Source organism: Melampsora larici-populina (assembly GCF_000204055.1).
Source record: "Melampsora larici-populina 98AG31 unplaced genomic scaffold MELLAscaffold_56, whole genome shotgun sequence".
NCBI lineage: Eukaryota > Fungi > Basidiomycota > Pucciniomycetes > Pucciniales > Melampsoraceae > Melampsora > Melampsora laricis-populina.
In genome coordinates this window covers 1-12,494 of record NW_006768820.1, presented here as the reverse complement: position 1 = coordinate 12,494, position 12,494 = coordinate 1, and the positions used below count along the sequence as shown (strand labels likewise).

General features: G+C 41.9%; 2 protein-coding genes across 2 annotated transcripts in view; both read right to left on the bottom strand.

The window, feature by feature from the left end:
* The window catches only part of MELLADRAFT_111635 (uncharacterized protein), a gene marked incomplete at both ends in the record, with an annotated part of 2,712 nt that extends 888 nt beyond the window's left edge, over nt 1–1,824 (bottom strand). The window contains 4 exons of the mRNA XM_007415990.1: nt 130–402; nt 499–603; nt 788–1,213; nt 1,812–1,824. Coding sequence (XP_007416052.1) covers nt 130–402; nt 499–603; nt 788–1,213; nt 1,812–1,824 — 817 coding nt within the window. The remainder of the gene's footprint in view (nt 1–129; nt 403–498; nt 604–787; nt 1,214–1,811) is intronic.
* A 7,043-nt stretch (nt 1,825–8,867) lies between these two features.
* MELLADRAFT_93074 (uncharacterized protein) lies at nt 8,868–9,996 on the bottom strand (the record flags this gene model as incomplete). The annotated part of the gene is made up of 5 exons (XM_007415989.1): nt 8,868–8,876; nt 8,933–9,087; nt 9,175–9,295; nt 9,349–9,705; nt 9,802–9,996. 5 exons carry the CDS (start codon nt 9,994–9,996, stop codon nt 8,868–8,870), a joined length of 837 nt encoding a protein of 278 aa, XP_007416051.1.
* Nucleotides 9,997–12,494: the final 2,498 nt, after the last annotated feature.

Sequence of the window (12,494 nt, the reverse complement as noted above, 5' to 3'; positions counted from 1 at the left end):
AATCCCATCAATCCATTCCCCGAAAGTCATTTGGTATTCGGAAGGGGGGTTAAGGCCTCTGTCTAATTGAATCATCGGGTCCATCAATTTGGTTATACTTTTAACGTTACTGAACATTTTCCCACTTACTTCGAGTCTTCTTAGATGATGACGAGGAAGATTGATTCTTGTGACTTTCGTCTTGGTCGTGTTGTACAAAGGTTGGGTTAAGGACTGTTAATGGAACTTTCTCGTTGAGTTTCAACATCGCCTCATTCCAGTAGGTTTGGAGGGTCGGTAATAGCGATTTACAAGGTACTCCTGCCTGAAACTTGATTCCATTCTGCTTGGATACTTTAGTCTTTTTTGACGAGGATGACTTCTTCTTCTTTCCTGCTTTGCCTTTCCCATGATCTTTCTTTTCTGTAGCGTTCAAAAAAGAAAAAATGTTTTTAAATATGGGCTGTTGTTATGATGGTTGTCTCTAAATTGACTTCATCATTGATGGAATGGACTAACCCTTCATAGCTTGGGATGAATCTTTCTTTTCCGAGTTAAACTTCTCTCTCATCTTGATTGCTTTCTCGACTGCCTTGTCTAGGGACTTTATCGACTTGAGCTTGCCTACATAAATACAACAAATTGTATTTGTTAGCTTCAAGCGATTTACTAGTGGACGACACCAAACTGGGAGTTGTTGATTCAACTCTTGAAGACGTAAACTTGTCTCTTCCCCTAACATGGAGGTGCTCTATCAATGGGAGTGGCTACTGTGGAGCTAGGATCTTTTTAAAAGATTGGGTCTTACATTTTCTATTCTTCTTGTTACTTGAATAAGATGAGTCTGATTTGCTATCCGTTGACAAGGAGTCGTTTGATTCTGTATCTTCATTGGAATCTTTGTCTGATGAGCTTTCTGATGAGCCACCAGATGATGAATTAGAGGAACTTCCGGATGTGCTCTTTGCGGTTGACTCTTCGTTTTCTTCCTCGGAATTGGAGTTGATGAAGTTTACGTTTTGATCGTTGTTGTTATGTGAGGCTGACAAATCTGTTATACCCGTGTGGTAGTCTTCCATCTGTCTAGCTATTTTGTCTCTTTGGTTTTCATCAATGGTTTCTCCGTCTAGTTCTTCTTCTTTCTCACCTGAACCTACCCCGCTAGGGTCATCAGTGCCTTCAATTTCATCCTCAGTTCGTAGATCGACTTGAGGTTGGCCTCCTACTGATGAGGCTGACGGCGGTGGGATTTCTGAGGGGTTTGTAATTGGATCTTCTCCTCTAGCATGTTGAGCTGATCTGTTGTTCACTTTTTGGCTTGAAATAGTTATAGATGCTGTCTACTTTATAGTTGGAAACGATAAATTAATTTTTAAAAAAAAAATTATAGAGGGTTTAAAGATAAAAACTAAAAATTGGTACGTTTAAAATTTGTACGCTATACAATCACGAAAGTGTTCTATGGTACTCTAATTATAACGATTAGGGAATGTTTAAATTTATTTAGTAATAGGATGTTTTTTCTGGATTTACTGATTTAAAATAGAACAAAAATTTCTTCTTAATATTAGATATTAAGATAGGATTGGAGAAACAGTTTCAAGAAGGATCTGTGGAACAGATTGATAATTTCTAAGACGGAAAAGACAGACAGGCAAAGCAGGGGGGGAGTCTGAGGTAAGCATTGTCTTATATTTATGACCCATGGATTTCTCCACGGAATTACTTTAACTGGTGACGCAAGTCTTGGAGTAGGAGGTCTGCTTACTAAAGCTTCCGGAAATCCGTAGATACCCAAAGGGGGGAAGATTGAGTCGCTTCCGTCTTCCTACCTAATTCGTTCATTGCTCACACTGAGGTACGTTAACATGGACACGCTTTACACATCGGGCCTTGTGAAAAGACTAATGTCGCTGGATCCTGACGTCTTGGGGCAATCGGGTCACTACGTGTTCAGAATCACCGGACAACTCTCGCACAATATCAATTCACTCATGACTTTACCTGGAGGTGACCCTGGTTTCAGACAGATCTTTACGTATGGTGGTGGAGGCAAGCAAGAAGCTAGGCTCAGATCACGCCAATCTGAGTTTGATCTGGATCCAGAAATCCTCCTGGCTTTTCAAGACTTCATGTACCTCTAAAGCCCTCATTCCTAGGTTTTGAAATCTGCCCACGACATCTGCAACGGGACTGTGATTAAGATGCTGAGGATCAAGACGATTCTGACTCCGGGTTCTGACGCATGGCGCTATAATTTACCGGCGGCAAGTGATGTTGCAGCTATCATAGACGGAAACGGTACAGTGGATGAAAAAAGGCAAGATATTATCCTCATGCGTCAATTCGGAGTCATGAAGAGGATATCAGAACTGCATACCGGTTATTTTGCGCTACAATATCCGCTTTTATTCCTCTACAGTTCTCAAATGTGGCATGATTTGTTTCAAAATCCAACTCCATCAAGTAAGTAGCTTTGTGGCAATATCAGACATGTGAATGAGGAGTAATTGATTAAGTGACTATTAATTAATCGTGTTGTTGCAGATCCGGAGGGTGATGTCTCCAATCTGTATTGATTTGCCTATTTTTGGTTCAGGCGTCCAGAGTTGTCTGTGATTCTAGCATCTGGTGGTCTATTTCAGGAGTTTTTGGTAGACATGTACATGTGCGTGGAACGGTCAAGGCTGCAATACCTTTGATATCATCAAAAGGAAATTCGGGCAGAGATGTACAGCGGAGCCATAGAGGCTTTGGGGAATGAGGTGGATGATACAGTGCTTGGGTGTTGTATTGTATTGCCTTTGAGTTTCCGAGGAGGACCGCGGCATTTGCAGCAACTATATCAAGATTCTATGAGCTTAGTTGCCAAGTATGGGAATCCAAGTTTATTTGTGACCATGACTGTGAATCCACGTCTTTCAGGACCCCATTGCTGCCACTGCCTTACACGACTGCTTCAGCTTCCAACCACCCTCGACAAGAGTATAAATACCTTTCCAATGAGGTAAGTAAGAGTCTTTTTTTTCATCCACTTTCTCCTTGTTTGTGGTGTCTAGTAGTATTCTAATTGTCTTATCAATCACATTCTGCTTTTTTTAGTTTGATCATTGTTCTTTTCCCCCAATAACTTCCAAAGTGTCTCTACAAGTTCCAGTTAAACCCACCAACAATGCTCAAAGTGAACCAACTTCACCTAACCCGTCTCATAATCTTCGCCGTCGCCAAACTGTGGCTCTCCCTTCTCCCGGCTTTGTTTTTCAATCTCCCGATTCTCGTCGTGCTTTGATTCATCTGTTGTAGTAATCAAAAGTATTCAAGAGACAAATACACAATTCATTTTTTTTATCATTTTCTTTTAGCATATTTCATTTTCTTTCATTTTATTTTTATGTTACATGTTGATTTTTGAGTGTAATGGTTATGTGTAGGGGGTGTAGTGTAAAATGAAGCCAAAAGTCAAAATTATGGGTTTAGAACTTATGTGTAGTTGAGTGATATATGGGTTATGGGGAGTATATAGGTTTCAAGTTGAAAGTTCAAATTTTATGGGTTGTGATAGTCATGGCTCAAGATATGTATGGGTTTAATGTGTTGTGTAGAGGAATCATGGTTTTGAGGTATGGGTTTAAATAAGGCTAAATATTGAAAATCCAACAACTCAGACAGATGGTGGTAAACTGGGGTGGTAAACTGAAAAAGCAAGAAGATGGATTCATGGGATTATCAAACACCAGAATTGGCAAATTAAACATTACATATGCAAAGGGAGGATTTGAAACTCAAAAATCACTTTCAAAATCATAAAAAGTGCTATTTTCAATCATACAACTTCAATTTTAGGGTATCACAGCATCTTTTCAGCCTAGAAGTAAGTTGGGGAGGGTTATATTTTCGCGTATGAACATGAAAAATCAATTATAAACCATATACATCATCATCAGTGGTAATATCAGGTGGTAAACTGGGTAAATCCAATTTTGAGTATTTTCATACGCAAGTAAATTTCATTTTAAGGGTACAACCAATAGAGTTAGAGTTTGGCTTGGCTGAGCAAAGTTGTAGAGCGGAAGCAGACCTTTCTTTCCATCCATTCAGAATTTTGATACAGTCCATATTTCATATCTTTATTTCAAGTTTTAAGGGTAAATGGCGGACAGCTCAGTTTTAATGATAAATGTGTGCTTGAAAATGTGTCAATGATACATGTGGGTGTGTTGAAGATGTTTATCAATTTTAATTTGGGGTTTGTTCAATGATTTGTGTGTGAAAAAGCTGTTTGAAGGTGGATTTCGAGTTTGGGGGGTGTTTTTTGTCTCACTTTCTCTTTTTGTGTGCTGTTAATTTTTCATATATACAAGTGTCTCTTTTCCCACCTTTGGTAGCCTTTTAGTTAGCAAAAATAATTACTAGAATTTTAGAATAAGCTTGTATAATTTATTATCATCATTCAGGTAAACAACTAGTGAAAGTTGGCATTTTATAATAATAAGACCCTTATTCATCTTTTAATGAATTTCTTGTTGAGTTGTATGCTCATTTGCACATTTTGAAGGTGCCTGAGTGCGTCTAGATATTGCTACTTTTGATTTTATTGTCCTATTTCAGCCTGGTTTTTATTAATCCTAAGACTTGAAGGTTTTAAATCTAATTCATCAGTAATCAAAGTCCCTGTTTAAGAAGGGCATTTCTTTCTTTGTTTGAAGTCTTTCAATTCACCATCTCAAGACTTATTCCTCTTTTGATTGTGTGTGTTGTGATTTGTGTCTTCATTCCTCCCCTTCTTGGCTCTGCTTTCAGCTGTGTACTGACAGAGTTCTACACCGTCCAAAAGTTTTGACTCTGAGTCCCCTGGATCAGCCTCCGACAAACCCATGTTGGTCTCAGTATTGGACAATTCTGAGTCTGATCAATCTGATCAGACTGAGACCAATGACTCAATCATCCTTCAATCCCAATCTAGTAAGGGAGCTTCTACCTCTAAGAAGTCCAGAGTCTTGAAAAAGGGTCAATTGTCTCGACAACGTGGCATTACCAAAGGTAAAGTGCCAGCCATGTTCAAGTCCAAAGCAAAGATCCGATCAACCGGAACAGCTAAGAAGCGCAAGCGTCTTGCTGTTGAGGTCAGTGATTAACTTTTTTTCATCTTTCTTAAGTTTTAGATTGATTTATTTTACATCTTTCATTCTCTAATCTTTCATTTCAACTCGTTTCTTGTTTTTCTTTGAATCTTTTTTTTATTTGAATCTTAGGATGTTGAAGTCCCAGACTGAATCTACTTAGTCCAAAGCTCAGATGTCGAGATCGTATCATCTGGAGCGTGTCGAGATCAGTGTGCTCGAGTAGGCCAACGGTTTGAGTTTTATCACCCCCTAGTCCATGTTAAAAAAGAGGTCTGTGGGGTATCTCTTCTTTTTTTTCCTTAGTCTGATTAGTCTGTTCCCACAAATTCACTTCCTTTGTTTTTCTTCCTTCATTTCACTTCCTTTGCTTCACTTCCATTGTTTTCAATCCAATTTCCCTTTCAAATCAACAGCCTGGGACCAACCCACGTGGATTCAAATGCAGGTGGTGCAATGGCAGGTTTGTTCGCGGCAAGACCAGCAACTATAACCTTTACAGCCACCGTGATGGCACAAAGGATCGACCATCATTGCCAAATTGACACCTGGCCATAGAGGCAATGTCGGACCGTTACGCTGAATTACGTTACTCACCAGTTTTTGGATAACGTAGTGGTCCAAAAAAATTCTCACACGGCACGGTGTGTAACGTAACACAAGAGTAACATATTTCATATTGCACGCAACGATACAGACTTGAGAGCGGCGGGAATAAAAAAAACACAACGGAGGTGGCCGAGAAAAAGTGGGAACACAACGTTTTTTTGGCCTCCACACAAGAAAAATCAGCAAAGAAAAGAAAAAGTGGAAAAAACAAGACACCTGGTCACAATTCTTGTTCAACAAAAAGAAAGTAAAGTATTTATTTTATGATAGCAACGAGGAAAATTGATTTTTTTTAGATTTAATTTTTTTTATTTGTGAAGCTGAGAAAAGATAAGAACAGATTTGGGAAATAAATTTGTAATTCGATCAAGTGATTTATTGTGATCAACAAAGCTAAGGAGGGGCCTTATCCTTTGCTTTTGTTTTGGCCTTCTTGACGGATTCTTCCCAAGCTTGGATGACCAAACCAACCTCTTTGTAATCGTCCGTAATAGGAACACCCTCACGTAGCCACAGACGACTGCCAACACACATCTCAATGGTGCGAGGGGCCAAACGCCCTCGCACAGCAGTAGCCACATCCGCTGAAGCTGAAAAAGTTCGCTCAGCTGCAGCCGATGATCCCGGAGCCGATAAGTAGTCTCGTGCTAAAGAAGCCAGTACAGGATACTTGTGTTGATGTTCCTGAAGATCAACGCAACACATTAGTTAAATGCCCAACAACAGCTCTCTCAATTCAGGTGTACTGACCTTCCACCATTGAAGAACCGGCTCCGGACCGTTCTCCACACCAGGTGAAACCAAGGGGTCGTCACCCCTCAAATAGAGGTCCAACTCACTAGCTACAGATGTGGTTTTGTGAGTCTGATAAAGTCGGTATATATCAGGCACATGGGTTTCAGGCGCTTCGGGATGAGGACTGTCCGGTGTTCCAGAGGTAACATCCAGTTGAGACTGGCGTTGTGTAAACTGGGTCTTAAGGTATTCGGTAGTGTGGTTGGTTATTGCATGATCCGGTCCAAGGGCGTGATCAAAGAATCTTAAGCGAAGGGCAGGGTGGCACACCGCGGCCGTGAGAAGTGTGTTGCAACCAAGCGCTTCTTCAAAGTATATCTTCGTTCGTTCAATACACGCATTCAGAAAGGGCTGCATGCGATCGTCAGGTGGAAGTGCCGCAGATCGAGATGACAAAGATGTCAGTAGATTATGATATTCAGCAAGGACCATGCACCCAGTGGGTGAATTGGCCTCCATGCGCTTGTTCAGAGTCTTGAAAGGCTGCTATGTCAGTAATATGTCATAAGCATGACCAAGCGGTGAGAGGGCAGGACTTACTCGCAATTCATCCAATAAATCTCTGACATCTCTCCAGTCGGAAATGGAGAAGAAAGTCTCTTGAAAATACCCAGATCGTTTCTTAGAAGTTTTCTTATGATTTCTAGACTTCTTCATTTGAGATTTTGCCGCGTCTTCTTTCAACATGTCATCAATAACCTGCTTGACCAAAGTCGGTGTATCAGGTCAGGCAATAACTTGATCAATAAGTGGTGGACCTACATCACGATTCTCATAGGCTCGCTCCCAGCGGTCCAGACATATATTCCAACGGATTCCGTGACCTGAAATCAATGAGCGTCCAGGTCCATCACCGTCCGGTCGCTTTTGCCTGGGATCCAATCGTCGGGTGTTGAAATCCTCGCGCCATGCCGAGGATTGTGTGATTTTCTTCACCACAAAGTCCAGCTGTGACAATATCATTTTATCAATATCAGTTGAATGTTAATGAAGTCATTGAAATACATACGTCTTGTGTCAAAACCTTCAGTCCAGTCAACTTAGTTTTGGTCGGCTTAGGTATGATATCGATGGCTTCCATGTCCCAGTGTTCGTCCTCAGCTTCTTCAGCTGCTTTTTCCTCAGAATCGCTCAATTCATATTCATCATGTTCCACATCGGACTCTTCGTCAGAGGGTGAGGTTCCAACGAGAATTGCTGGTTCAATATCTTCTTCATCATCTTGATTTTCTTCGATGGTCGGTAAATCATCTGGTGACGGGAAAAAATCAAAGGACAGAGTGACACTGATGGTTGGTTGGAAGGCCGAGAGCTGCTATCCCGGCATTGACAATGAGTCCAATCTTATGACACATGCACTTGATGTGCATGGTCTCAGGATCCCATGAGTAATCCGATGAATACGCATCATGTTCTTGCAGTTGTTCATGCATCTCAGCGGCTAATGTCACGTTTTTTGACACCGAATCAGTTGTATGAGCTAGCATGTAATAGTTTAACATTTCATGTCAGCAAACTTATTGAGCGGATGAAATGAATAAAAATTGGTTATATGAAAAAATCGATAATGCTTATCTTTTTGTAGATTCCTCCTTTCTTCAGGACAGTTACCAGAGGCTCTGCAAGCCAAGAGCCCTTGTGATGATGAGCGACTCGTTTGAAGGTGAAATGGCGCGATACATAGTTCCAGTCGTCATCGATAAAGCTAGCGACACCTCCAACAAAAGCCCACAAATTACCTTTCACCGTCCAAACGTCATGTGTCAACGTGAACTTTCCAGGAATGGACTATAAGATGAAAGAAATAAAAGCAAGAAATATAATATCATCATATAAGCGAATATATCAAACAAAAACATGAGAGAGGATGAAGTTAACTCACCTCGAGCTCACTGTGGACAGTGTCACGCAGATTAAGGTGGAGATTTTTAGTCTTGTTGGCTGTCCACTCACGGTTGTAAAGTCGCACATCAGCCCGGGCGTAATAGAAAGCTGCCTGAAGAAGTGGGTCTTCAACTCAAGACCATGGCAAGGCTTGCCGTACCTGCCATAGTGTCAAGAGGCGATTGAATACCTTCATATCAAACTTTGGCATGATAGTCACAAAGTTTTTCATTGTCGAAACCTTATGGGTGTTTGCCATTTTCTTGGCGTCGAGTTCGGCAACACTTGGAGGAAGCTTGCAGCCGCAAGCAATGGCTTCCTTATGATGGGGGCAACCTACCTTGGACCTCCCAGCCTGATTAGAGCTATCACGGTGGATCTTGAGATTTGATCGAGTCGTCCTGTGACCTCAACATACTTTGTTACACCAGAGACAAGTGTAGTCCAAAGGGACATTCGGATCCTAAACACAAACTCCTATCAGTTGAACTTTGCAAAGGGAACAAGTGAAAGATAATATGTATAAGAGACTGGGCCACACTTACATCCTTGTCACCAGCCGTTGGTGCTCCAAAGTATAAAGCTATGTCATCATAATTGTCCTCCTTTGGGTCTGGGTTAGTCTTCGATCGTTTTCTGATCCTAGTGTTTTCCTCGTCAGAGTCTTGGCGCAGATCAATGGATGGTCCTTGGCCTGATACTGAGGAAGCAGTGCTCTACACCAAACCCAAAGGTCCAACCAATTAGCGGAGCTGCTTCAAAAGATACATGTGGATCTAGTACTCACTTTGTTTGGGTTCAATTTTCCGGAAGCAGCCGTAACCGTTGAAGCAGTGGAAACAGCCTGCAATGATGATAGTCATGTCAGACTTGGGCTTTTGATTGAATGGATGTGACGGGGGTGGTAACTCACGTGATTTCATTTAGATTGGGTCAGGGAGGTCTTATTCTGAAGACTCACAGGCTTCTTCTGGCCGATCTTCTTCTTCTTTTTGTTACCAGTGAGGTTGGACCTGTGAGGCTGGTTACAGGGAACATGGCTCGAGGCCGTCTCGGAATCGGATATAGAGGTAGTTCGGCCTCGTTTGCGGCCAGTTGGATTGACTGCTGAGCTTGCAATGGAAGAATGTAGTTGCAAAGGCGGAAGGAAGAGACCACAACGGCTGTCCTGTGACGGTTGAATCATTCCGGGGTCCAATCGGGCAGGAGTAGTAATGCGCGATGTTCGCCGAGGTTGGGATTCATTGGTCTCATACCCAGATGCTCTACTCATGTTGGAAGATATGAGTTGAGACCTGGGAGAATCCAAACGGGATGACTAGGGATATTGGAATGAGGTCAAATCAAAAGGAAGGAAGGAAGGATTAGAACCAGAGCGGATTGATGATTACGGAGAAAGTAAGAGAAAACTTACATTAGAAGTCGGAGTGTTGGTATTTGAATCGTTCAACCATCTATTGTTGGGGTTGATGGTTGGTCTGGTGAGTTGATGATGCAACCACTTGGTCACATCATCATCCTCCAGGATGATCAACCTATTGGTTGATACCTCTTCAATTGTGGTGATTGCCGATATCGGAAAGATAACGCAGGTCGCTCGAAATGACATGTAACGTGTCGAATTTGAGCACCAAGACTGTCACATGATTGGTAACGTAGTGACACCTAAAGAAAATACACTCACAAGACGTGCTAACGCACCTGTAAGTCGTAATCAAAACTTGGCCCCGACTGATAGCGTAACCCAGTTACGGTACGGCGCGATGACGGCCAAAAAGAACGTAACCAGTCCGACGTTGATAGAGGCAGGGCTGGTCCTACCTTGCACCTGGAAGCAACAGCAAGCCGCTCAGGCCCCTGTTGTAACAGGTAAAGTAGGTACTCTGGACAGTTTCTTATCCCAGGCGACTTTCAGTCTTGATCTCTTCAACCATGTTATGGTTATATGGATACTACACCATGCTCTTGCATTCGCTCGATTCAAGGATCCAACACTCTGTTCCGCCTTCAAGCTGTCAAATCAACAGGCTACCTTACAAACTCCGAAATGGGCAGCATCCATGTTGAAAGAACTTTATGCCGATCTCAGTATGTCCATCATCAAAGAAATTCATGTAAGTTACCTACCTTCTTTTCAACTCTATCTTCTTTCCTACTACTTTCAACTATATCTTCTTTTGTACTACTACTGATCTGAATCAATCTCAATATTGACATTCAGGACAACAATGCTCAATTCTGTTTGATCCAGGACGTGTGGACTACCAAAGGCAGCAAGTACGCCTTCATTTGTGTTTCAGCCAAATACATCGACAAGCAATGGACCTATTGGACAACACATCTTACTCGCAAGCTTGGGGCATGGAATCATTATGGTGTGCTTCTTGCTCAGCCAATCACCCACTTTCTTACAAAGCATGATCTTCACAAGAAGATAAGTATTTCTTATTTCTTCACTCCTTCCCAGTGTTCACATACTGACTTTACTTTGTGCTTTTCTTTTTTGACTCTTACTTGTTAGGTCGAACAACAGACTCTGGCTCATACAACAACACGATGGCCGTTGAGCTCAAAGCCATCTTTGCTAATGCCAAAGATCCGGTCATTTGGGATTCAGATGCTAATCACATACGTTGTTATGCTCATAAGTTAGGCCTGGTCATGAAAAAAGGCCTCAAGAGCCTTGGTATCAAGACATCAAAATGAAACCTTCAAAGCCCAACAAAATGTTGATGCCAATACCAATCATTTGTGTTGAAACCACTGACTCAGACAACATCGATGAAAATCATCAGTCCACTTCAGATGAAGATGACTATGATATACCCCCTTATGAGCACAAATGCAAATCGGATGATGACGATGATCAAGAAACAGATGATGATATCGAAAACAATACGTGCTCTGTAATTTTTGGGTATCAGAAGGTCCGTACATGTTTCTTATTCCCTATGTGTTTTTATCTCAGCTCTTTGTTTACTTACAAAACTATTATGATCATCAGGCTCGGAAGTTTAATAGCCTTTTATGTCAAAGTGGTGCACGTCAAGGCAAATTCAAAGGCAAGTCCTCCCAGCTTGGCTACCTGGGACCTCAGCCAATTCCACGCTGGGGTTTACGGTGGAACATCAATCTGGATGTCTCCAACCGATTGTGCTTAGCACGTGATGTAAGTAACCTTAGCTTAGTTTTTTTCTTGCATAGAACTGACCAGCTATTGTTTTTTCAGGTGGCCAATGCAATTATGACCTCAGATTGTCAGACACAATACTACCAGGGCCTCTCCATTTCTCCTGAAGAATGGGATGCCCTCAAGGTTTTGAACCAAGTCCTGGAGGTAATTCCAAGAGGTGAATTTGGTTAATTCAAGTTTTTGACTGACTCAGTTTGTTTATTCTGTGTAGATCTTCTGTGTGTCAACCAAACCTATGGAAGTTGATTTCCATTCAGGTTGCATACTATTACCTGAGTATCATCGTATCATTGTTTCACTTGAGGCAATCGAGGCCTCGACCAAGTCTGATTCCATACGCAACATGATCAACATTATGCTACCCAAACTCTGCCAATACCAAAGCAAAGCGTCACACTGCGAGTCAGTCATTGTTGCCACTGTTCTCAACCCTCAACTACGTCTCAAGTTTTTTGAGCTTCACTACCCCAAGTATCTTGAAGATGCTAGATCGGCAGTCAAGAAACACTTCAATGAAGCTTTACACACCATCTTCACCTTCTCCTAGTGTTTCCCAACCAATGGAGACACATTTGTACGGTTATGAACTTTTTGTGGCAACTCAATCCTCTGCTGATGGCACTGAGGCACGCAAAGCTGAACTGCAAAGGTATCTGGATGGCCACGATGCTGTGGAATCTGGTCAAACCCCTCTGGGTTGGTGGAAGGTAAGTTTTCGACTTTTATATTTTCTCTCTTGGTTGTTCAGATGGTGATATTAATCTAATGTCTTTTTGCGCTGTAGAACTCCTACGCTGTGGAGCGTAGGCAGAGCCGAGAGGGGAAGAAACAACCCAAGGGGAATAAACCACCAAGAGTCGTAACCAAAACGCCGTTAAGCTGCCCTCAAAATACAGTGAGACACTCCTTGCCAA